General features: G+C 39.6%; 2 protein-coding genes and 1 non-coding gene across 4 annotated transcripts in view; 1 reads left to right on the top strand and 2 right to left on the bottom strand.

Annotated features, from left to right (window-relative positions):
* Positions 1 to 1,491, bottom strand: part of ELF1 (E74 like ETS transcription factor 1) — a 127,116-nt gene extending 125,625 nt beyond the window's left edge. Inside the window, exon 1 of the transcript XR_004442721.1 lies at positions 1,396 to 1,491. The gene's annotated coding sequence lies outside the window, so the exon portion shown is untranslated. The remainder of the gene's footprint in view (positions 1 to 1,395) is intronic.
* WBP4 (WW domain binding protein 4) lies at positions 1,016 to 25,420 on the top strand. 2 transcript variants are annotated; one of them, XM_033234318.1, is made up of 10 exons: positions 1,016 to 1,221; positions 3,131 to 3,203; positions 5,505 to 5,567; positions 5,653 to 5,776; positions 9,031 to 9,207; positions 11,963 to 12,009; positions 13,224 to 13,299; positions 16,810 to 17,003; positions 21,395 to 21,558; positions 23,473 to 25,420. In XM_033234318.1, exons 1-10 carry the CDS (start codon positions 1,154 to 1,156, stop codon positions 23,681 to 23,683), a joined length of 1,197 nt encoding a protein of 398 aa, XP_033090209.1. In that variant the 5' UTR covers positions 1,016 to 1,153; the 3' UTR covers positions 23,684 to 25,420. The 2 variants fall into 2 exon arrangements, with proteins under 2 accessions (XP_033090209.1, XP_033090212.1); XM_033234321.1 differs by lacking the exon at positions 1,016 to 1,221 and adding an exon at positions 2,012 to 2,178.
* TRNAE-UUC lies at positions 1,293 to 1,364 on the bottom strand. The gene has a single exon. It is a non-coding gene; the product is annotated as a tRNA-Glu (tRNA).
* Positions 25,421 to 26,236: the final 816 nt, after the last annotated feature.

Below are 26,236 nucleotides of genomic sequence, written 5' to 3'. Positions count from 1 at the left end.
ACGCATAGCACATTAACAAATTTACTGTGCAGTTAAAGCTACAAAATAGTCTGGGAACACACATACTAACAACCAAAACATCTGCTCTCAGTAATGGCACTGACCAGAAACCCATCTACACGCGTCACTTTTTCCTTTTTCGTTTGTTCCCAGAGGCCCAATAGACTAAACATTATAGCTGACCCTATTTTCTAATTTCAGCTTGCATTTAAGATAACGCTTTTGTTTCATTTACAGCTCACATGAGGCTGACACAGCTGCCCCTTCTTTGTAATAAACACAGGGCTTCTATATTTAAAAATACAGTGAAACGTTGTTTTAACGTCCCCTCCCCAGTCTCCAGCCAATTTTCTCTTTCCCAAGCCCTATCTCCACCCCAAGATGCGTTGTTGTTGTTGTTGTTTTTAATCAAGTTTTTTTTTAAATCAACGGCGCTCAAAATGTTAGACCCTTTAGAAAGTCGATTTACTTATTTAAAGCCATCTCATCATAGTGGTATTTTTCTTCTCCATAGCTCGTGGTGTTTATAAAGGGAAAGAAAAAAGATTCTCGTTCCCAAAGGCCTTTTTTCGAGGGTACTTTCCGCGACCGCGACCAGCACCCCTAACGTCAAGTTGCGACGACCTCGCGGGCCGGCCTCGCGCTTGCACGGGCGCCGCGGGTGGAGACGCGAGCGCACACGCGGCGGAAAGGGGCGCCGGGCGGCTGCGCTGCCGGGAAAGCGCGCCCCCCGGGAGGGCGCGGAAAGCACAGTGTGTTCCGTGGGGCCTGGTAAATACCCTGTGGCCAGAGGACCACTAGAGGTATGGGCCCGGGCGCGGGCTCCGCGACGCCCAGGGCAGGGAGGCCAGCTCGTCCCGCATCGGAAGAGTCGCAAGGGCGGCCGAACAGGGTGTGGGCCGGAGGGGGGCGCTGGGAGGAGATAACGCAAGGCCAGAGTTAATCATCACCTCCCGGGCGTCTGGAAAACTACGGGCCGGAGGGGCGGGGGAACAGCCCCGGGGAAAGTGAAACTCCCTCCGGGTCCACCAGCCCCGCGAGCCGGAGGCGGGAGGGAGAAGGACCTGGAGTGCACTCGCTTCTCTGCAGGCACGGTGGGGCACTCGCCGCTCCAAAAGCCGCAGCCCAGCTCCTGGCGCCCCTAACTACAGTAATGTTCGTTTTCCACAAACTCACCCAGACAGGGGGACAAGAAAGGAACCAGAACACAAGATTTAAAAAGTGAGCCCTCCAAACTGATAGTTTAAGAAAAAGGCGGGGGGGGGGGGGGGGAAGAGAGAAAAACCGCAGCTTTCCCATACCGGGAGTCGAACCCGGGCCGCCTGGGTGAAAACCAGGAATCCTAACCGCTAGACCATATGGGAAGTGCTGCTCTAAAAAACTGCCGTGACCCACCTGACAAACGTAAGCGCCTCTGCCTCCTTCGCCGGGCCGCTGGCCACCGCCGCCGCCGCCCACGCGCTCCCCGAGCTAGGGAACAAGCCCAGTCCCAGCGCGCGGGCGTCGTGGGGGAGAGGAGGGGCGGGGCGGGGCCGCTCCGCCGCAAGAGCAAAGTTTGAGGCGAAGCCTAGCGACTCGCGGCCCCGGACCCCGCAGTTTCACCTCCTTTTTTAAACTCCGCCAGAGGACCCCGACCCACAGATCCCGGTTGCTCTGCTGGCCAAAGTGCCTGCGGACTAGTTGGCAAAGTTGAGAGCAGCGACTTCTCTGGGAACAGCTGTTTGCGTTCGGGGCGGAGGCGGCGCGCGAGCTCCTTGGCCTGGAGCCAGCGAGTCTAGGAGGAGGGTGGAGGTTCTGGGTCCCAGGGTAGGACACAGAGACGGCGGGATGGCGCAGGGATTTGAGGCTTGAGATCCTGTCCTTCAGCTCAGGTCCTGTCGCGCTTTTGCCCCTTCCCGGTGACCTCAACCCCTTTATACCGACCCCACCTCTTTGGAGCCGGGAGTACCGCCCCTGTAGGGGGAGGGGAGAGGAGGCGATTTCGAACGCGGATTGGATCGTCTGGGCACCCGTAGTTGGGAACTGCGGAACGCTAGTCCGGTGGAGTGAGGAAGGTGTCTGGGTAGGAGGGAGGTTCGGGTGGGCCTCGGGCGGCTGGAAGAGCCCTACTTGTCCCGCTGAGAAAGCGCGAGTCTGAGTGGAACCCTGGACGACTTGCAGAGCGGCTGACGCAGTCATGTGAGTTGGGTCTCAGGCCGTGAACAACGAGGTGTTGTTTCTTTGGGCGGCCCCTTCTCGCCCGGGTCTTCCCCTCCTCTCCTCCCGCCCTTCGGCCGGGGGCGTGACGGATGCGTTCTTAACTCGCTCGGCACCGGCCCCAGACCTGCAGGGCCGGTTCTTAGGGCGGGGTAGAAATGTTACCCCGCCGAGCGCCCTGGGGTATGGGGCACGGGCTCTTGGGGGAGACTGGCGGCCGGTTCAGGGGGCGGGTTGGACGGCCGCGGTTGAAGCGACGCAGTGCTATCTCCACGAAGCTGTCGGGGGTCACACGCGCCCCTTTGGGCTCCGAAGCCCCTGAACCCTAGTGTATTGTGAAACTAGGGCTGCGCTGCGGCCTCCCCCGCCCACTGGAAGCAGCCAGCCCTGGATAGCGTAATGATTTTTTTTTTTTGGTCGGCCGTCTACGAAGTCGCACGGCTTTTCCAATTCTCTCTTGCTTTGAGGCTCAAGAACAGTTTGTTTTAACTGATAGTCTCGGAGGAACTGCAGTCTTCCCCCAGAGTAGTCTTGTATGTTGTTCTTTTGGTGGGAATAACTTGATTTAAGGCAAACTTTATGAGTTTCCTCAGGTCTCCATTACATCAATCTCCCCCAAAGCCAGAAAGGATAAATGTTGTCTAAGATGTTCCTTAGTTTTTCATGACGATGACGGTAACAAGTGAGGAATTTTTGAAAGCCATCTTATTGAAGGGAGTTTTGTAGTGAATTAGGTACAGACTTTTCCTGCTCTGCTGGCAACAGAATTTCAATTGACTGTTCCAACCAGATAAACAATAAAAAACGGCTATATATAACAATGCAAGATTCAGTAGCAGGGGCATGTATTTCAAAAGTTAAAAAATGTAAAGCATGCAAAATTTTACCTTTTTAAGTTTTACATGAGCTTAGCCTTGTTTTCTCCCTTTTTCAGGGCGGACTACTGGAAGTCACAGCCAAAGAAATTCTGTGATTACTGCAAGTGCTGGATAGCAGACAATAGGCCTGTATGATAATTCCGCTCTTAGGGATTCTAATAATAATTGTGTTGAATGAAGTGCTTTCTTATGTAAACTCAGTTTACAAAACACTTTTATGCACATTGCTCTTGCATTTTAAAAACATCAAAAGATTTCTGTTTTCTCAGTCCCCTATGACAGCCATGAGCCTTCTTCCTTTTCGTCAACCTAACTTTGATTATGTATTAAGTGAAATTATTTCTCTGTGGCCTTTTGGGAAATGGGCAATGAGTAGGTCATCTCATTCATGTTTATGAAGCACGTACGTTATAACGATGGTGTTCATAATGTCATACACAAAGTATTGTGGAAAGCCTTTAAAATATAAAAGCAACATTTTAGTTTTTCATGTATATTTTCTGCTCTAAAAATAATCAAGTGTATTTAATGCAGAGTTGTATATCTTTAGATGCTTAAATTTGAAAGAACACCATTATTCGCTTTCTCATGAAACAAAGTAACAACTCCGTTAGATATGTTGTTAGTATGTTGTTAGTCTATCTCATAGTTGAGATCCAGTGTTGAAGATGTAAAGCAAAAAGCACACCACTGATTTTTCTCCCCTCTTGCATGTCGAAATACTATGTACCTACCACATAAACACTAGGGTATCTGTTAAATGTATTTTATGTTGATACCCTTTTTACTTGGCAAAGTTGTATGCACAAAGAATAGTAGTCTCATATTTTAATGCTGTGGATTTCTTCTGTAGACATTTATTTACTGTTATCTGCAAGGTGTTTAGGATTTGGATTTTTTTTGATGTTTTGGTCTTTTTGGATAGTTGCTAAAGTTCTTGACTATTTTATTTTACATAGGCTATCGTTATAAATAAATACCATGAATTTTTAAAATCACACAAATCACTTAAAGTCTCTCTTTCTTGGAGGTACCTAGGCTGTAAAATGAATTTTGTGAATTATCTAGAGTAAGTAATCCCTTCCAGTGTAGTCTGTCTTCATCTTCTTGAATTGGTAATACACATTGATTTAACCTTTAATTAGTAACAAAATTAATTTAATTTTGAATGGTCCTTTAATATTGTATTCTTTGTGTAGTGTAATCAACCTTAGGAAACCCAATGTATGAAAAACAGGAGGATTGTCTGCTTTACAAAGTCACACTTTAAAGATGAATTCACGGTAGTATTTTAGAATAGCTCAGTTAATGCATCATATAAGATTTGATTGACAGAACTTATTTTGCAGAGCTTGCTAGGAATTTCTTACTGCCTTTAACTAGAAACTTGTAATTTAGGGAGCATTTCTGATTGTTTAAATAGATAATTGCACTCACTCACCCGCCCCTGTACCCAGTCATCCAGTTGCCATCACTCCCCATAGGTTATCATTTTTTTTCATTTTCTTGCCTATCCTTCCATTGTTTCTACATGCATGTAGACATAAGTTCATCTTCCAGCATACGTAAAAGGTAATGTATTGTATGTATTGTTCTGAACTATATTTTTAAAAAATTGAACAGTATGTAACTGGAGCTCTGTTTGTATCCATACATGAAGAGCTGCTTTTTCTCTGTTACCATAGCCTATGAGAATGTACCATAGTTTAGCCAATCAGTCCCCTAGAGATGGATACTGTATTGTTACTGCAAACAGTGCTGCAGTGATTAAGCTTGTATATATCATTTTGTACATGTGCAGGTATATCTATAGAATAAATTACCAGAAAATGAAATTGCTGTGTCAAAGGGTAAATGTATTTGTAGTCTTGATAGATGTTGCCAAATTATCTTCCATAGAAGTTGTACATTTTGAACCATTACCACATTGAATAAAAGCGTTTGCTTATAATTTAGGAGGAATCTTAAAATATGTACTTTTCTCCTAATTTTGAGGAATAAAGCAATAAAATAATTGTTCTCTATGTCCCTCCTTGTGACAAATAGAGCAATAAAATTCTAAAGGCTTTTGATGTTGAAAGTTGTTTAAAAATCTTTTGGCTTCATGTCGTGTTTGAGTCCTCATTACAATCATAGTCACTAGATTAGTCATCAAGGGTACCTTGTATTTTTCTCCATTAATAAGGTCATCATGGTTTATTTTAAGAACCAAAGGAAACCTAGTCAGAGGACATAATAATAAAACAATGTAGTTCCCCAGCATCATTTGATTAAAAGGGCCAGTTTGCATTAAATTAATGTTTTCGTCTTTTCTGCCATTCATTTTAATTTTAATTTTCTCATGTTTATGAGAAAATTGTTTATATTTACTATGAATTTTATGATGTTTATGTAGTTTTCTTTTGTATTTTCTCTTTTTTCATTTTCAAGAGTGTTGAATTTCATGAAAGAGGAAAGAATCATAAGGAAAATGTGGCAAAAAGGATCAGTGAGGTAATTTAGATTGTTTCTTTGCTAATTTTTCTATGCAAATGTCAGTCCTTTATCTCACTTTCACTGTTATGTATGTCTTACATAGATTAAACAGAAAAGCCTGGATAAGGCAAAGGAAGAAGAAAAGGCATCAAAGGAGTTTGCTGCAATGGAGGCAGCTGCCCTGAAAGCATACCAAGAGGATTTGAAAAGGCTTGGCTTAGAATCAGGTAAAAAAAAAAAAAAAAAAAGCAGCCAGCATGTTTTAAAAGTAACATCAGAGGTCATGCTAAGTAAGCTTTGATTGTTTCCATAAAGAGGTTATAAACTGACTATACTCTCAGTGCTTTTATTATGCATCATAGCAATGTTTAGACTATGGAAGTTTGTTCATGCCCTTTTATTGTACTTTTAATGTTTTATCTTTTAACACCTTCATTCATAGCAGCCATACTACTTTTGTAATCCTAGCTCTATCCTAGGTAAGTGGTTCATTTCAGAGACACTTTGAGGTTTTTAGGTATTCTAGTTATTTGGCTAAAAGACACTATGCATTTAAAAAGAGGCCCTGCATTATAATTACAATTCACTGTGTCCATATGGTGAAAATTATGAGTCTTGTATATTTATATGGGTGATTATGTAATGAATTAACCTTTTGTGGACAATTTGCAGATTTTACTACTAGAAGGCAGATATTTACTACTAGAAGGAAGTTCCAGATGAAAAACATTATTTAACTAGACTGTGTCTATCTTGTCATTGAATTTAGGCTTTAAACTGGGAAAGTTTTGTGAATAATTCTTCCATATCAAATCCATTTTCCTTAAGCCAAGCATATAGCAGATCTCAGTTGATCTTACATACTGGTTGCAGTCATCAACATGTGATGGTATTTCTCTAATAAAAACAGCTTTCAGTTAAGGTTTTAAGTAGAGTACCAGTTAAGTTAATTGGCATTGTGTTCATTAAATAAGAACAGTTATAGCCAGACTTTAAAAATGTTATCCTGGACATTGATAATTAAAAGATGGGAAAGTTGTTTGGTTCCTTGAAGATAGAGCCATATGTTCATTTTGAAAGGAAAAAGGATTTAGGCATTTCTGGAGAATTAAGAGTAGGTGAAAGTCCAGCTATTATCAATCATATGCATTGAGAGATTCCATTATGCTGCCCTTTGAGCAAATAAATTTTACCATTTTATATTTAAATGGATTTTTCCTATTAAATATTATCATTGCCTTATTTTTCCAAATAGGATATATATTCCTTTAAACATACAAAAATGCAGTACAAAGAGTTTTTAAAAACTCACTAACTGTTAAGATTTTTTGCAGACCTCTTCTTTAGATCTTTTTTAAAATTACATATTTTGTGCTATGGTCTATTTGCCGGTTTTATTTTTTCTCTCAATGATGTATCAAATGTATTTTTTCTTTTAAATAATTAGGAAGATATATCATTTTTATATGGTAGTTAGGAGCAGACTTTGGAGTCACAATTTCCTCTTGCTAGTTATGATTTTAGATTATTAAAACTAAGTGACATTATGGTATAAATTGCTTATTAATGTGACCACACATAACAAATGTTGAATAAATGGTAGCCACTGTTATTTTGTCTCTGTACTATAATTTATTTAATCTTTTCCTGGTTAACGTTTAGGTTGCTTAGCGTTTTTCACTAAGATGCGTTAAGCATCTTTATGCATGTATCTTTTTACACTTATTTGTCTCCGTAGGTTCAGTTTCTAGAAGTTACATTACAGTATCAAAGTGTGAATATATTTTATATTGATAGTTAATACCACATTGTCTCCAGAAATGGACTGATTTACATTTTCACTAGAACAAAAATAACTTTATTAACCCATTTTAGGAGTAACTAGCCAATCCTTTGGAAAGTAAAGACATTAAAAACTATTTTTCTCTCTTTTTTTTTGAAGATAGGTCTCGCTCTGTCACCTGGGTGGAGTGCAGTGGCACAATCATGGCTCACTGTAGCCTTGACCTCCCCGGCTTCAGTGGTCCTTCCACCTCAGTTCGCCACCAGTCCCAACTATTTTTTGGTGGAGACAGGGTCTTGCCATGTTGCTCAGGCTGATCTGGAACTCCTGGCCTCAAGCAGTCCACCTGCCTGGGCGTCCCGAAGTGCTGGGATTACAAGTGTGAGCCACTGTCCCCCACCAAAACTACCCATTTTTTCAAACCAATGTAAATACCTGATCCATCAAACTAATACTGGATTTGGTCATTCTTTTTGGTACTTACCAATCTTCTGCAAAACAACAGAAAAACATTTCTTTGAATATTAGCAAAAGTAAATGTTAATTGGCCAGGTGCTGTGGCTCATGCCTGTAATCCCAGCAGTTTAGGAGGCCAGAGTGGGAGGATTGCTTGAGCCCAGGAGTTCAAGACTAACCTAGCAAGATGGTGAGACCCCACCTCTACTACAATATAAAAATAAAAAATTAACTGGGCGTGGTGGTACGCACCTATAGTCCCAGCTACTTGGGATGCTAAAGTGGGAGGATTGCTTGAGCTGAGGAGTTCAAGGCTACTACTGTGGGCTTTGATTGTGCCACTGCACTCCAGCCTGGACAACATAAGAAAAAAAAAAAGTTATATGAATTGTCTTTGTAATTGTTGTCTATTTTTCTATTAGAATGTTTGATTCATAAAGGATCTTTGTTAGGAATATTAACCCTTTCCTATGTTTATTGTAAATATTTTTTCATTTGTTTTATATATTTTTTTATTTTTGTCATACAGAATATCTTAATTTTTATGTAGTCAAATTTAACATTATTTACTTTGTGTTCTTTTTGTAACTATCTTTGACCTAGTATTTAATAAAAAAGGGGGAAGAGAGCAGGGAGTGGGAAACAGCTTTGCTTTTTTTCCAAATAATTAACCAGTTAATCTAAAAACTTTCTTTTTAAACATGCTTTCTTTATTTCCATTTTTATTATTTTTTTTTATTTTTATAGATTCGGGGGGACAAATGCAGATTTCTCATATGCATGTATTGCATAGTGATGGAATCTGGACTTTTAGTATACCCATCTCCCAAATAGTGAACATTCTACCCAATAGGTAATTTGAAAACCTCTTTTTTTAATGATCTGTCTTTTATCCTCTTGATATGAAATACCAGCCAACCTGAAGTTGGCCCTGTATCTGGACTATTCTGTTTCAATTATGTGGTTGCCTATTTCTATGTTAGTTCCACACTGCTGGCTATTTTTTTAACCCATAGTTTTAGAATAAGTTTTAATAACTGGTAGAACTAAATTCTCCTTTTTCTTTTTACTACAATTTTCCTGCCCTTACATGTTTATTTTTCTGAATGAACTTTATAATAATGTGTCAAGTTCTCAAAAGAATCTTAGGTTTTTGATTGAAATAACATTAATGTTCTATGCCAATAACAATAAAAAATAGTAGTTAACTATGGCTGCTTTACCCTTCTCTCATCTCTTTAGAAATTTTGGAGCCAAGCATAACACCAGTAACCAGCACTGTCCCACCCACCTCTACATCAAATCAGCAGAAAGAAAAGAAAGAAAAGAAGAAAAGAAAAAAAGATCCTTCAAAGGGCAGATGGGTAGAAGGCATAACCTCTGAGGGTTACCATTACTATTATGATCTTATCTCAGGAGGTAAGTCATTTAGGCATAAAACTGGTAAAGAACAGTGTCACTAGTAGAATAGAACAGTTTATTTTATATTAGGATTTGTATCTAATATTGGAACATTTTTCATTTTTGCCTCAAAGGTAAGAAAACTGTGTGCCCTTTGAAAAGGTACTCTTCTCATAGTGACTAAGTGTCATACTTAGTCAAAGCCTTTAATAATGACTTTCTTACAAATAAACTATAGCTTTATATTTTTTCAATAGTAACTTCTGTAAGTATAAACTACATGGAAATGAAGAATTTTGCATAGAAATAAAGAATTTGAAATGCACTTCACAAATTGTAGGGGTACTTGAAATAAAATATTCTACAGTAGAGATTTTCTTTTGGGAGCCAGTAACTGATTTCTTTTTTCTGTAGCTGCCTTGATTGATTTGATATTGTTACTGAAAAATGGCATTGTGTATTTTATTGGAAACTGATACCCAACAGAAAAATGCACAGTGCCAAGGCCAGGTGTGGTGACTCGTGCCTGTGATCCTAGCACTTTGTGGGGCCGAGGCGGGTGGATTACTTGAGGTCAGGAGTTCAAGACCAGCCTGACCAACATGGTGAAACCCCATCTCTACTGAAAATGCAAAATTAGGCCAAGTGCAGTGGCTCACACCTGTAACCCCAGCACTTTGGGAGGCAGATCACGAGGTCAGGAGATCGAGACCATCCTGGCTAACGTGGTGAAACCCTACCTCTACTAAAGATACAAAAAATTAGCGGGGCGTGGTGGCGGGCGCCTGTAGTCCCACCTACATGGGAAACTGAGGCAGGAGAATGGCGTGAACCTGGGAGGCGGAGCTTGCAGTGAGCCGAGATTGGGCCACTGAACCCAGGAGGCGGAGCTTGCAGTGAGCAGAGATTGGGCCACTGTAATCCATCCACAGAGCGAGAGTCCCTCCCAAAAAAAAAAAAACAAAAAAAAATTAGCCGAGCGTGATAGTGCGTGCCTGTAATCCCAGATACTTGGGAGGCTGAGGCAGGAGAATCGATTGAACCCGGGAGGTGGAGGTTGCAGTGAGCCGAGATCACACCATTTCACTCCTGTCTGGGCAACAAGAGCGAAAGTCCATCTCAAAAAAAAAAAAAGAGAAAGAAAAGAAAAAAAAATACACAATGTCATTTTACAGTAACAATATCAAAAGCATCTTTTTGTTTTTCCTAAAAACTAAATGTATTTGGGGTTTTTACTCCATATATATTTTGGAATAAATTAATACACTTATTCTACATTTATGTAGCATCTTACTCTCCAGAGTCATAAAATTTAGCGACAGAAACAAGCTTGATACAAGGAGGAATTTTACAGTGCTGTAATAGAAGTGTAATTAAGATTATATGGGAACTCATAATAATGTGGAATTCATTGTGATTATGTAACTTTGAGAGATTATCATAGGAATGACTTTAGAGCTGATCTCTAAATTAAGATAAGGATGTCAGGAATGATGGCTTACTCACCATTTTATCCCTAGCACCTAACTTAGTGCCTGGCATAGTGCAGACACTCTGTGTTTTGATTAAAGAAGACTTCAGTAGATTATTAAGAGGTACAGAATCCGGACAGAACAATATGAACCCCAAAAAAGGTTTAAAAGTACTGGGAAATAGTGGTCAAGGTAAAACATGCAGTTCTTTGAAGACATCTTAGTAGAGTTAGATTAGAAGGTAGACTGGGGCCATATTATGGAGGGCTGAGAGAATGATGGCGCCATTTACTTAGATATGAGATACAGGAACCGAAAATAAGTTTAATGGGGACAATAATAAATTAGATATGTTGGATATGTTGAATTTGAGGTACCTACAGAATAGTCATATGACAACTTTTGGTAGCTGATTGATGGTTACAGTGTGGAGTTGAGCAAAATTGAGTCTGGGAATATAGATAATATGTTAACTTTTAGGAGTATATGAGATCACAAGCAGAGCGAATAGAGCAAGAAGTAAAGAAGGTGAGTGTTACATATATTAAAGGAAGGGATAGAAGAAAAGCCAGCAAAAGAAGGTTAAGAATGCTAGGAAGGTAGGAAATAAGATCAGAGAGTTAATCATGAAGAAATCCTTGGGCTAACAATCTTACTGTAATGACTGTATCATAGGATCATAATTACCTTTGGACTATGTAGAAATATTAATCTGTTAGAGTTTGCACTGAGCTTTAAGTGACATGCATATTGTAGTTTAGCAATGAAGATACCATAAATGATGATGTACTAGCTATTAGAAGTCTGTCAAATTCCCTTAGAAACTATTCTTTCTTTTCTCCCTTCAGTGTTCATTGCTTGCTTCTTTTTTTCAAATGCTACTTTATATTCTCTTCCTCTCCATGATACATGTTTTTAATTTCTGCATACTAGTTGTTCCTCTTCTGAGTCCTTACTCAATTTATATCTCAATCTCCCTTGCCCCAAGATATCAAAAGACCGTTGAAACTTATCAAACCTGAATTCTATGAAACCTTTATGAGAAGCCCTGCCTGGCTCTAAAATTCCTGTGGAAGTTCCAGTAACTTCTAATCCCTTGTTCTGTCCTTTCTTCTTGGTTACATAGCATTCACATAGATTCTGTGTACTGGGGTGTATGTTCTGTTTTATTTTTCAAATATGTTTTAAACTGTAGACCTGTAGTGTTTTGTACATAATGACTGTAAGTTTTGTCCAAATTTTTTGGAAAATATTTTTTTAAAGCAAAAACATTTTATAAATGCAATATATTTTGCTTTAAGCATCTCAGTGGGAGAAACCTGAAGGATTTCAAGGAAACTTAAAAAGGGTAAGTGAAGCATATTAATAGTGTTTTTGTTTTATTCTTTAAAGTGATTGGTTTCTTGGGGTTTTGTAGAGGTTTGTTAAGCAACTTTATTTACAAATACTCCACTCCCTCCACCCCAAAACTGTGTCCTTTTTTTCCCCCATAATGCTTTTGTTAGAAGGTTGAATGGAGATGAAATAGTGATATCTGGCCGGGCGCGGTGGCTCACGCCTGTAATTCCAGCACTTTGGGAGGCTGAGGCGGGTGGATCACGAGGTCAGGAGTTAAAGACCAGCCTGGCCAAGATGGTGAAACCCCATCTCTACTAAAAACTACAAAAAAATTAGCCAGGCACAGTGGCAGGTGCCTGTAATCCCAGCTACTCAGGAGGCTGAGGCAGGGGAATCACTTGGACCCGGGGCGGCAGAGGTTATAGTGAGCCGAGATCGCGCCACTGCACTCCAGCCTGGATAACAAAGTAAGACTCCGCCTCAAAACAAAAAAAAAGTACTGATATTTATCCAAAAACAGCATTCAGGGCAAATATTAGTTGGTTTGCAGTCAGTTGCCATTCACATGTCGCTGTCCATTTGGAAAGAACTGTTCCTGGCTTTCAAAGGTGAGACATTCACTCCTTGAAAGTTGGTTCATTATTAGCAAAAACCAAGCTTCCTGGCCATGATTAGTACTACCATCCCTAATACCCAGGTATATTAGTCAGTTCTTGCATTGCTATAAAGAAATACTTCTGAAACTAGGTAATTTATCAAGAAAAGAGGTTTAATTGACTCACAGGTAAACGCAGGCTATACAGGAGGCATGGTGGCATGAGCTTCTGCAGAGGCTTCAGGAAACTTACAATCATAGCAGAAGAATAAGGGAAAACAGTCACATCTTACATGGCCAGACCAAGGGAGCAAGGGGTTAGCCGGGAGGTGCCACACACTTTTCGATGACCAGATCTCAGGGGAACTTGCTCACTATTTCGACAGCAGCACCAAAGGTGGATGGTGTTGAAACCATGAGAAACCACCCCTATGATGCAGTCATCTCCCACAAGGCCCCATCTCCAACATGGAGGATTACAATTCTATATGAGATTTGGGTGGGGATGCAGATCGAGATATCACCAGGTGTCAGGAGGAGAGGCAAGGGTGGCTGACTCTGTCTGAGTTATTCAGTAGAAAATCATCATGGTTATCCTCAGTTTATGCTGAGTTTTTTCCTCCTATTAGACAGCAGTGAAGACCGTTTGGGTAGAAGGTTTAAGTGAAGATGGTTTTACCTATTATTATAATACAGAAACAGGAGGTAAGTATTACCTTTGATTATCTTAAGTATTTAAAATTGTACTTGGAACTGCTTATTGACCTGCTGATTAATCATCTGAACTTGGAAATTTTAGTATATGATAAACATATTTGTATAGCAAGCATGAGTTTTTTGTAAATTAAAAACAATACAGTAGAAAAGGAAAAAGATTTCTATTCGTGTTATATTGTGCTGTTCACCAATGTTATTCTCAGTTGATATTGCATTCACAAACTTAAAAATAGAAGCATTTTAGCTTTCTCTAATATTACTATTTTTATAATTATTTTAGAAATACAGTCATTACCTTGGAAGGTAGCTTAGAGATCATTTAGTCCAACTTGCCTTTTCCTTTTAAAAAATAAAACTGTGTGGCCGGGCGCGGTGGCTCAAGCCTGTAATCCCAGCACTTTGGGAGGCCGAGACGGGCGGATCACGAGGTCAGGAGATCGAGACCATCCTGGCTAACATGGTGAAACCCCGTCTCTACTAAAAAAATACAAAAAACTAGCCGGGCGAGGTGGCGGGCGCCTATAGTCCCAGCTACTCGGGAGGCTGAGGCAGGAGAATGGCGTAAACCCGGGAGGCAGAGCTTGCAGTGAGCTGAGATCCGGCCACAGCACTCCAGCCTGGGTGACAGAGCGAGACTCCGTCTCAGAAAAAAAAAAAATAAATAAAACTGTGGCTGGGCACAGTGGCGCATGCCTGTAATCCTAGCACTTTGGGAGGCTGAGACAGGTGGATCACCTGAGGTCAAGAGTTAAGCAACCAGCCTGACTAACATGGTGAAACCCCGTCTCGATTAAATACAAAGAAATTAGCCGGGTGTGGTGGTGCATACCTGTAATCTGAGCTGCTTGGGAGGCTGAGACAGGAAATCTTGTACCTGGGAGGTGGAGGTTGCAGTGAGCCAAGATCGCACCATTGTACTCCAGCCTGGGCAACAAGAGCAAAACTCTATCTCGAAAACAAAAAAAAGTAGGCCAGGTGCAGTGACTCACGCCTATAAGCCCAGCACTTTGGAAGGCCAAGGCGGGCCGATCACCTCAGGTCAGGAGTTCGAGACCAGCCTGACCAACACGGTGAAACCCCTTCTCTAGTAAAAAATTACCCAGGTATGGTAGTGGGCACCTGTAGTCCCAGCTACTTGGGAGGCTGAGGCAGAGAATCGCTTGAACCCAGGAGGCAGAGGTTGCAGTGAGCCAAGATCGCACTACTGCACTCCAGCTTGGGTGACAGAGCAAGACTGTCTCAAAATAAAATAAAAAATAAAACTGAATCTATTTAGTAGTGTCTAACAAATTAGTAAAAGTGAAAATTTAAAAATGTTTCAGTTGCATGAATACTTATGAAGCATGCATAAATACTAATTGTTATCTAAAACTTTAAAATTAATGTTTCATCTAATTTAACATAAAGTGCAGTTAAATTTATCAGAACAGCTATAACATTAATGTGACTTTAGGAGAGGTTTGTTTTTTTTTTTTTTTAATTCTGTTATCGGCCGGGCGCGGTGGCTCAAGCCTGTAATCCCAGCACTTTGGGAGGCCGAGGCGGGTGGATCATGAGGTCAGGAGATCGAGACCATCCTGGCTAACACGGTGAAACCCCGTCTCTACTAAACATACAAAAAACTAGCCGAGCGAGGTGGCGGGCGCCTGTAGTCCCAGCTACTCCGGAGGCTGAGGCAGGAGAATGGCGTAAACCCGGGAGGCAGAGCTTGCAGTGAGCTGAGATCCGGCCACTGCACTCCAGCCTGGGAGACAGAGCCAGACTCCGTCTCAAAAAAAAAATAAATAAAAAATAAAAAATAATAATAATTCTGTTATCATTGGCTCATTGCATAGCATTAAATCTTTCAGGAAGAAAAGGCCCTTTTAACCTCCAAGTAGATATTTAACCTGCCCAGTTATAGCAATGTTTATATTCCAGTACAATTGAAGGTTGGGATTTTTATACATATAAAATAGTATAATGATGTAATGTAGCTTTAGAGTTAGACAGATCTGAGTTCAATGCACAGCTTACCAGTGATGTAACTGTGGGGAAGTCACTGAGCCTATAGTCACTCTTCAGTGAAATAGAATAAACATATGTGCTCTGTAAGGTCATGAATGTTGTATGTCATAAAATTCCAATAACAGTGCTTGGCACATAGTAGGTGCTTAATAAATTACTTCTTGAACTGGCGCGGCAGCTCACACTTGTAGTCCCAGAACTTTGGGAAGTCGAGGCAGGCAGATCAGTTGAGGTCAGGAACTCACGACCAGCCTGGGCAACATGGTGAAATCCCGTCTCTACTGAAAATACAAAAATTAGTTGGGCATGGTGGCACTTGCATGTGATCCCAGCTACTCAGGAGGCTGAAGCAGGAGAATCGCTTGAATCCTGGAGGTGGAGGTTGCACTGAACTGAGATCACGCCAAGTAAATAAGTAAAAATAAAATAATTTATTGAAAGTCCTATTGTTACTTGTGTGAAATGTGGATAAGGAAAAGTAATGTTTTTCATTAACCCTGCCAAGAACTCTGTATTAATTAAGGTACCATATATATTGATTTGCCTTGAATGATTACGGTTTATTCCTGGACCAGAATAATTATTAACGGCAGCCCTTTTCACTCTTAAGACTCTCCCAGTTGAAAATAGGTAATTAATTACAAGGTAATTAGAAATATTACTGTTTGCTAAAAACCCAATGAACCACTGGATGGCAGTAGAGTTAGTCAATTGAGATTCCCACTGCTGCCCCCCCCCCACCAAACCACCATATAAAAATGAGAACTTAATACTCAGTGCTTCACAATATAATTTCACTTGATGAAAATCTTAGGAATTTTTTTTTTTTTTAATTGAGACAGAGTCTTACTCTGTCGCCCAGCCTGGAGTGCAGTGACATGATCATGATTCACTGCAGCCTCTATTTCCTGGGCTCAAGCAATCTTCCCACCTCAGCCTCCTGAGTAGCGGGGACTGCAGGAACATGGCATGATGCCTGCTAACTTTTAATTTTTTGTAGAGACAGGGTCTCGCTATGTTGCCCAGGCTGGTCTCAAACTTCTGGGTTCAAGCAATCCTACCTCGCCTTTTCAAAGTGTTGGGATTACAGGCATAAGCCACCACACTGGGACCAGGAAAAGAAATTCTGTGATAAGTAAGTTTCAGGAAATCTCTTGTTTGCTCATTATCAATATGTTTCCTGAAATTGGTGTCAGATAAATTGTGAACTATCACCTGTTACAGGTGATAGAAATATCACCCTGTTCTTAGGTCTCTCATTCCATTGGAGTTATAGTTTATACATCTAGTAAATCCAGGCTGTTTGAAATCAATTTCTGAAAGATACAAGAGCAAGAGATTTGGGAACTCTATTATCTACTTGATCAAGAGATAATATGAAATTAACATACAGTATTGTCATTTAATAGTGTAAGTGATAACTGTTATGTTGAAATTACGTCTGAATAAAATTAATAACTAAATAACCTGACTTTAAAATGTGTTGAACAGAATCCAGATGGGAGAAACCTGATGATTTCATTCCACACACTAGTGATCTGACTTCGAGTAAGGTCAATGAAAATTCACTTGGCACCCTAGATGAATCCAAATCATCAGATTCGCATAGTGATTCTGATGGGGAACAGGAAGCAGAAGAAGGAGAGGTCTCTACAGAGACACAAAAACCAAAAATAAAATTTAAGGTAGGTTTTTTATTTTTACTCTTCACATCAGTTTTTTTTTTTTTTTTTTGAGATGGAGTCTTGCTCTGTTGCCCAGGCTGGAGTATCTCGGCTCACTGCAACCTCCACCTCCCAGGTTCAAGTGATTCTCCTGCCTCAGCCTACCGAGTAGCTGGGACTACAGGCGTATGCCACCACACCCAGCTAATTTTTTGTATTGTTAGTAGAGACAAGGTTTCACCGTGTTAATAACCAGGATGGTCTCAATCTCCTGACCTCATGATCTACTTGTCTCAGCCTCCCAAAGTGCTGGGATTACAGGCGTGAGCTACCACACCCAGCTGATACCAATTTTTGAAAAGCTCTACAGACCTTAAGTCTTCTGATAGAACATAGAAATTAAGACATATTTTGGCAAGTGGATAAATAAAACTGGAAACACTCCGGAGCCCATGAGTCAAAGCAGAGAAGACACATTATTAGCATTGAGCAATGGTTGCAATTGTTGGCCTGAGAAACGTAGGAAAATTGAAAAGTCCCTACATACCTAGGCTACACCTAGGATCTTGTCATTGCCTACAGTTTCTCTACCAACTTCACAAATCTTGATGGAACTTAGAGTAAGGGTGATGTCCAGTTTACAGAGGCGCAGCAGCAAAGCCTTCGTTGTAGTTGCCATCTCACAATGATTATAGCCAGCCAGATTTAGGTAATCTGGTATCAATTTAGGATAGAAATAATTAATTTCTGTCATCAAAATTAATGTATTCCAACAACAACAACAAAAAAAAATACAGGCCAGTAACCCTGCTGAACATAGATGCAAAAGTCTTCGGCAAAATATTGGCAAACTGAATCCAGCAGTACATCAGAAAGATTAATACACCATGATAAAGGGATGCTTTTTTCCAGGGATGAAAGGATGGTTCAAAGTATGCAAATCAATAAATGTGATTTACCATATAAACAGAATTAAAAACAACCATATAATCAGCTCAATAGATAAAAAGCATTTATTAAAATTCAGCATCCTTTCATGATAAAAACCTTCAGCAAACTAGGCACAGAAGGAACATATCTTATAATAATTAAATAATAAAAGCCATATATGAGGCCAGACACTGTGGCTTATGCCTGTAATCCCAGCACTTTGGGAGGCTGAGGCAGGAGAATCAATTGAATCTGGGAGGCAGAGTTTGCAGTGAGCTGAGATCGTGCCACTATACTCCATCCTGGGTGACAGACCAAGACTCTGTCTCAAAAAAAAAAAAAAAAAAGCCTTATATGATAAACACACAGCCGATGTTATACTGAATGGGGAAGCATTGAAAGTATTCTTCTTAAGAACTGAAACAAAGCAAGGATGCTCACTTTAACCACTCCTTTTTGACATAATATTGGAAGTCCTAACCTGAGCAGTCAGGCAAGAAAAGAAGTAAAAGGCATCCAAATTGGGAAAGAGGAAGTCAGACTGTCTGTGTTAGCTGATTAAATGATCTTAGTACCTAGAAAACCCTAAAGAGCTCTCCAAAACACACCTGGATTTGGTAAGTGACTTCAGTCATGTTTCAGGATACAAAATCACTGTACAAAAATCAGTAGCATTTGTATATACCTGTATCTATACCATAATGGTAAAACTGAGAACCAAATAAAAAACTCAATCCCATTTGTGATAGCTACAGAAAGAAAAAAAATCTAAAAATCTAGGAATACATTTAACCAAGGAAGTGAAAGATCACTACAAAGTGAACTACAAAACACTGATTGAAGAAATCGTAGATGATACACACAAATGAAAAAATATCTCATGCTTATGGGTTGGAAGAATCAATATCACTAAAATGACATACTGGCCAAACCAATCTACAGATTCAACACAATCCATATCAAGTTACCAACTTCATTTTTCACAGAATTAGAAAAGCCAATTCTAAAATTCATGTGGAACCAAAAAAGAGTCTGAATAACCATATCAGTCCTAAGCAAAAAGAACAAAGGTGGAGGTATCACATTACTAGACCTCAGACTATACTCCAAGGCTTCCGTAATCAAAACAGCACAGTACTGGTATAAAGATTGATGGAACAGAATAGAGAACCCGAAATAAAGCCACATACCTACAGCCAGCTGATCTTCAACAAAGTCAACAAAAATATACACTGGGGAAGGGATACCCCATTCAATAAATGATGCCGGGAAAACTGGCCAGTCATATGCAGAAGAATGAAACAGCACACCTCTCACCGTGTACAAAAGTTAAGATGGATTAAAGACTTAAATGTTTAAAGATCTGAAACTATAAAAACCCTAGAAGGAGGCCAGGCATGGTGGCTCACGCCTGTAATCCCAGCACTTGGAGAGGCTGAGGTGGGCAGATAACCTGAGGTTGAGAGTTCAAGACCAGCCTGACCAACATGGAGAAACCCCATCTCTACTAAAAATAGAAAATTAGCTGGGCATCCTGGCGCATGCCTGTAATCCCAGCTACTCGGGAGGCTGAGGCAGGAGAATCGCTTGAACCCGGGAGGTGGAGGTTGCAGTGAGCTAAGATCACGCCATTGCACTCCATCATGGGCAACAAGAGTGAAACTCTGTCTCAAAAAAAAAAAAAAATTCTAGAAGGAAATCTAGGAAAAACTAGTCATTGCCCTAAGCAAAGAATTTACGACAAAAGTCTTCAAAAGTAAACACAAAAACAAAAATAGACAAATGGGAGGGACTTAATTAAATGTAAAAGCTTATACACAGCAAAAGAAACAACAGAGTAAATAAATAGCCCACATATTGGGAAAAACTATTTGCAAACTATGCATCCAACAGACTAATATCCAGAATCCGCAAGGGACTCAACAAGAAAAAATCTCCATTGAAAAGGGGGAAAAGGACATGAACAGGCATTTTTCAAAAGACACACAGATGGCCAAAACGTGAATAATGCTCAGTATCACTGATCGTCAGAGAAATGCAAATGAAAATCACAATGAGATACCATCTTATACCAGTCAGAAGGCTGTAATCAAAAAGTCAGAAAATGTCTGGATGCAGTGGTTCATGCCTGTAATCCCAGCACTTTGGGAGGCTGAGGCTGTCAGATCATTTGAGGTCAGGAGTTCAAGACCAGCCTAACCAACATGGTGAAACCCCGTCTCTACTAAAAATGCAAAAGAAATTAGCCGAGTGTGGTGGCGTATGCCAGGAGAATTGCTTGAACCTGGGAAGCGGAGGTTGCACTAAGCCAAGATCATGCCATTGCACTCCATCCTGGGTGACAGCGAGATTCCGTCTCAAAAAAAAAAAAAAAAAAATTAAGAAAACAGATAGTGGCAAGGATGCAGAGAAAAGGAAACACTTATACGCTGTTACTGGGAATGTATGTTAGTATAACCTTTACAGAAAACATTTCTCAGAGAATTAGAAGCAGAACTGTTATTCAATCCAGCAGTCTCATTTCTGAGTATCTACCCAGAGGAAAAGAAATCATTAAATAAAAAAAGACACCTGCACTCATGTTTGTAGCAGCATTGTTCACAATAGCAAAATGTTGAAATCAATGTAAGTGTCCATCAGTAGAGAATTGGATAAAAAAATGTGTGTGTATATACACACACACACACACACTCTCTCTCTCTCTCTATGGAATACTACTCAGCCATAAAAAATGAAATGATAGCTTTTGCAGCTATGTGAATGGAACTGGAGGCCATTAATCTAAGTGAAATAACTGAAAGTCAAATACTACATGTTCTCACTTACAAGTGGGAGCTAAACAATGGGCACACATGGACATACAGAATGGACTAATAGATAGTGGAGACCATAAAACGTGGGAGAGTGGGAGGGAGTTGAGTTGAAAATTTATCTATTGGGATTGTTCACTATTCAGGTGATAGATACACTAAGAGCCCAGACTTCACCATGACATATACATGTAAGAAATCTGCATTTGTACCCCCTAATTATTTTTAAAAAGGTAAAATTATACAAAAAGGGAAAAAATTACGAAATACAGATAGGCAAGGACAAACTCCCTATACTCTTGCCACCTCCCAGAAAAATTCAACAGAGGCACAATTATAAAGGGAGTCACTGTTGGATATGCAAGTAAAGTAAGAAAGCAGAAAAGAGGAGAAGTTAAGAGAGCCCTGTTTATATGTCCTTAATTGTAGAATTTAAGACATTAAGGTGATGATTTAGGGAGCCTTTGTCATGGTATATCAACGTTTCAGACATGGAAAACCTAATCAAGCAGTAAAGTTCTATGTATATTTATTGTGTTATATGTAAATTTAAATTGAGTTAGTGAATTATTTATAAATCTGTAACAATACCTTTAAAAGCCTTAAAGTAATTTTATTTTTGACCTGGTAGTTTTGCTTGAACTGTATTATTTCTTGGCTTTTACATTTCAGGAAAAAAATAAAAATAATGATGGAGGAAGTGACTCAGAAACACAGAAAGAAAAAAGTATTCAGAAACAGAATTCATTAGGTTCAAATGAAGAAAAATCCAAAACTTTTAAGAAATCAAACCCATATGGAGAATGGCAAGAAATTAAACAAGAGGTTGAGTCTCAGTAAGTACCTGGAGCTTTAATCTCACTGTTATTACAAGTGATTTTACATCCCAGTACTTCCGTAAATTGCAGTAAGTAATTTCAAGGATGCTATGCTTATTAAAAGTATAGCTTGAGGCCAGGTGTGGTGGCTCACGTCTGTAATCCCAGCACTTTGGGAGGCTGAGGTGGGCAGATCACGAGGTCAAGAGATGAGACCATCCTGGCCAACATGGTGGAACCCTGTCTCTACTAAAAATAGAAAAAGTAGCTAGGTGTGGTGGCATGTAGCGGATCCCAGCTACTCAGGAAGTGGAGGCAGGAGAATCGCTTGAACCCAGGAGGTGGAGGTTGCAATGAGCTGAGATTGCGCCAGTGGACTCCAGCCTGGCAGCAGAGCAAGACTCCGTCTCAAAAAAGAAAATAAAAAGTATAGCTTGGCCGGGTGAGGTGACTCATGCCTGTAATCCCAGCACTTCAGGAGGCCAAGGCAAACAGATCACCTGAGGTCGGGAGTTCGAGACCAGCCTGGCCAACATGGCAAAACTTTCTTTCTACCAAAAAAAAAAACTTAGCAGGGAATAGTGGCACACATCATGTTCCCAGCTACTTGAGAGGCTGCGGTGGGAGGATCACTTGAACCCAGGAGGTTGAGACTGCAGTGAGCCATATTCACACCACTACACTCCAGCCTGGGCAACAGAGTAGGACCTTGTCTCAAAAAATAAAAAAATAAAAAATTGTAAAAACTAAATAGATAAGCAAATATTGCAGCAACTCAAGTATTACTCAGCAAAGTACATTTCTATAGGATTCAGTGTTGCTATTTAGTTTTATAACTTAAAACAGCCTATGATAACTGATAGCAAAGAAGGTCCTTGCTGGCCAGGCAGGTGCAGTGGCCCACACCTATAATCCCAGTACCCTGGGAGGCTAAGGCAGGAGGTTCACTTGAGCCCAGGAGTTGGAGGCTGCTGTGAGCCATGATGGCACTACTGCATTCCAGCCTGGGAGACAGAGCAAGACCCTGTCTTAAAAAGAAAAATCCTCGGAATAGACTGCCTTCTGCAGAGTTCCATTCTCCAAATAGGATGATACATGTTTTTCAACAGGTTTTATGCTCTCGGCTATTTAGAGTTAAACATAACGATCTATCTGGTCCATGTTCCAAAATCTCATAGATGAGACTGATGGGTGTGATGTGACTAACTTGCTCCATGGACCAGTTGACTATCTAGGGAGTACGGTACTGTGATAGGCTCTTTTTAATCAGATACTGATATCAGGACCACTCAACTGATTATTTATAACTAATCATGTGGATGGTTGAAGGGCTAGTTCTTAGAAAAGGAGTGCTAGGCATACAGCTCCATTCAGTCTTCTACACAAGGATAATGAGATCTCAATTCACTGCAACCTCTGCCTCCCAGGCTGAAGTGATCCTCTCACCTCAGCCTCTCAGATAGCTAGGACTATAGGCACATGACACCATGCCCAGATAATTTTTGTATTTTTTGTAGCAATGAGGTCTCGCCATGTTACCCAGGCGCATCTCGAAACTCCTGAGTTCAAGTGATCCTCCTGACTCGGCCTCTCAAAGTCCTGGGATTACAAGCGTGGGCCATCGTGCCCAACTGCCTTATCCCTTTACTTGTGCTGCTTATATATAAGCCCAAGCGTTTTCTTAGATAATACATCCTTTGTGCAACAGGAATAAATTAATACATAGATCTTCTCCCAGCATTTATCCACCTGAATAAGTGCTCAGTATCTTAAATAATATTCTAAAGTCAGTATTTTAAAGTAATTCCTACTCCAAAATGAGCAACTTTTAATGTATTTTCATTAGAAAGCTGATCTTGGGGCATTGGTTATATGAAAAAATGTTTGTCTTACCCTGTCAATTACTGGTTTTATTTTAACTCTTATTTCCAGTGAGGAGGTAGATTTGGAACTTCCAAGCACTGAAAATGAGTATGTGTCAACTTCTGAAGCTGATGGTGGTGGAGAACCCAAAGTGGTATTTAAAGAAAAAACAGTCACTTGTCTTGGAGTTGTGGCAGAAGGAGTGGCCCCAGTCTTCAAAAAGAGAAGAACTGAAAATGGAAAATCTAGGAATTTAAGGCAACGAGGTGATGATCAATAGTTGCAGGAGAGCTTTTTGTATATGCTTTTAGGACAGAATGGAGACTTATACATCCAAAGTTTATCTGTGTTTGTAAGTACTTTCATGCTAAAAATTTAGATTTATTCTAAATGTATTTGATGTGAATTAAAATAAATATTTTTTCATGTGAAATTTATTTTGGTTCCTAAAATGGAAGCCTACCACATTGCATTGTAATACAGTGTATTATGTTCTGTGTCTAAAAATTGCTAATTAAGTCATAATTTAAGATGCTATGTATCTGTTATTTAAAACATGGAGAAACAGGGCCTTTATTCCATTGGTATTCATATGAACATATTTATCCTGCATTGAAAATGCATTACTTTTGCACATTGATGTTAACTGTTGTCCAACAAATAAGTATCAGTACATGAGAAGATTCACAGCCCAGTGATGATTTGGTTCTGAGGCTGATGTAAAAAATGAATGCATATTGGCTTATGTTACTCAATTTAAAGTCAAAAGCCAACAACCAGGAGCAGCTCAGGTACTTCAGAGTTGCTTAATAATGGAGTGAAAACTGGATCAGAGGTGGAAATGTGTATTTGCCCCAGTTCACTTCAAAACAGCAAACGTTTAAGCATTTTACTTTGAACCAGGCGTTGTGTTAGGAATCCAGGGATAAAGATGAATGAAATGTATTTCTATTCTTCAGTAGTTCACATTCTAGCATATTCCTTTTTTCCCCCAGTCATGCACTCTTTTTAGCAGCCTTATATGTACTAGAAAAGATTTTTTAAGGTTTATTTAAAGCTGTGTAGATGAAGACTTGATCTAAAATAGTATAAGGTCTCCGGCTTCAGTAAAAGTTTTTAGTGTTTACTTAAATTAGTAATTTATCACTTTCTGTCTGGTTAAAATGTCTTAAAAAGTAGAATTTTCTTATTTAATCCATTTAGTAGTTACCTCCCTTTTACTTTTCAAATTCACAAAATTATATTTCTCATAAATTGTATAGTATTTAACTTTTGATAGTTAATATTTGTCTTTTTAAGACTACTAGTGTACATGTAAAAAAATAGCTTATTAAAAACTTTGTCAAAGAATAAGTTAAATATTGTTATTATTCTAATTCCAGTCAGAATCAACTTAGCATTGGTGAGATAGTATTTGGAGATTTGTCTTTGCATTTTTTCAGTCTACTTTTTGGGTATTTTATGAATGTGAAAGCCTAAACTTTCCCCTTCATTAGGAAGAGATATTTTATAGTTCTTGATAGCCCGTTCATCATCTAGCTGAGCAGTGCATTTTGGGGCGTCACTCTTCTCAGCTGGAAAAAGTAATGGACTGTAAATGCAGTGCTCCTATACTTTACCCACATTTAGCTCTTAAAAAATACAAAATTGAAGGCATTTTTAAAATTAGACCTCATGTAAACTTTCTCTTTGATGATTTTTAAAACAATCTCCTTTACTTTTGAAATTAGTATTCTGAAAAACTGAAAGCAAGGTAAATGTCTTTAAACAGTATGGTTTTAAGGATTGCTCAGAAAAGACTTGATAATAACAACAATATTTTAGTAAATCAAATCATGAAAAATAGTAATATTCCATCTGCTTTGGAGAAGTAGAGAACATAACAGCTTTTAACTTACTTGGATGTTTTTGTAAGTGATATCATTTCTACTATTACCTTTCTATATTTATATATGTATGTATAATATATATATACTTGTAGATCATGAAAGTAATTTTTTAATAAATATAAAAATCCAAATAATAGAGAAATAAGTTTTTAGGAAATCTCATTAATCTCTCAACCCCTCTCCATGACCACTGTGGAGTTTTCCATTTTTCTCAACATAACTGGGTATATATGGGTAACCCTTATGACATCTGGACCTATGAGGTTCACTATCTGGATGAAACCATATTCAAAGAAACATGATCCAAACAACCACCAAAAGTAGTTTTTGTTTTTTTAATGAAGTTTTTTATACATTCCAAGAACTGTACTAGGGGAATCAACCCTACCAGATATTTATGTATTAAAAATCTATAAGATACAATAAAGGCCGGGGATGGTGGCTCATGCCTGTAATCCTAGAACTTTGGAAGACCAAAGCAGGCAGATTGCTTGAGTCCAGGAGTTTGAGACCAGCCTGGGCAACAGGGCAAAACCCCATCTCTACTACTAAAAATAGAAAAAGTTAGCTGGACTTGGTGGCATGCACCTGTGGTCCCAGCTACTCAGGAGACTGAGGGAGAATCACCTGGTCCCAGGAAGTCAAGGCTACAGTGAGTCATGAACATGCCACTGCACTCCAGCCTGGGCAGCAAGAGGGAGACTCTTGCCTTAAAAATAAAATACTCACATTTATGTACATTATGTATAAACTAGTTTCTGGATTTATTTTATTATGCCAGTACCACACTGATTTAATTACTGTGTTTTTATAGTCTGTTTTAACTTCTGGTACAGCACATATCCTTATGTTACTTCATACCTGAACTACTTTTTCGAGATGTTCATAGTAAATATCCACTCATTATATCAAATAACTTTTTGTCAAGTTGTTTTCCCTGCTCC

Source organism: Trachypithecus francoisi, unplaced genomic scaffold, assembly GCF_009764315.1.
Source record: "Trachypithecus francoisi isolate TF-2019V2 unplaced genomic scaffold, Tfra_2.0 Contig01461, whole genome shotgun sequence".
NCBI lineage: Eukaryota > Metazoa > Chordata > Mammalia > Primates > Cercopithecidae > Trachypithecus > Trachypithecus francoisi.
Note: the sequence above shows the minus strand (reverse complement) of the source record. Positions and strands in the feature narration are given on the sequence as shown.

Coding starts and splice junctions, on each gene's coding strand:
- WBP4 (XM_033234318.1), top strand. CDS start 1,154: ATGTTCGTTTTCCACAAACTCACCCAGACAGGGGGACAAGAAAGGAAC. Junction 5,568..5,652: donor TGGCAAAAAGGATCAGTGAG/GTAATTTAGATT, acceptor TGTCTTACATAG/ATTAAACAGAAAAGCCTGGA. Junction 13,300..16,809: donor TTATAATACAGAAACAGGAG/GTAAGTATTACC, acceptor TGTGTTGAACAG/AATCCAGATGGGAGAAACCT.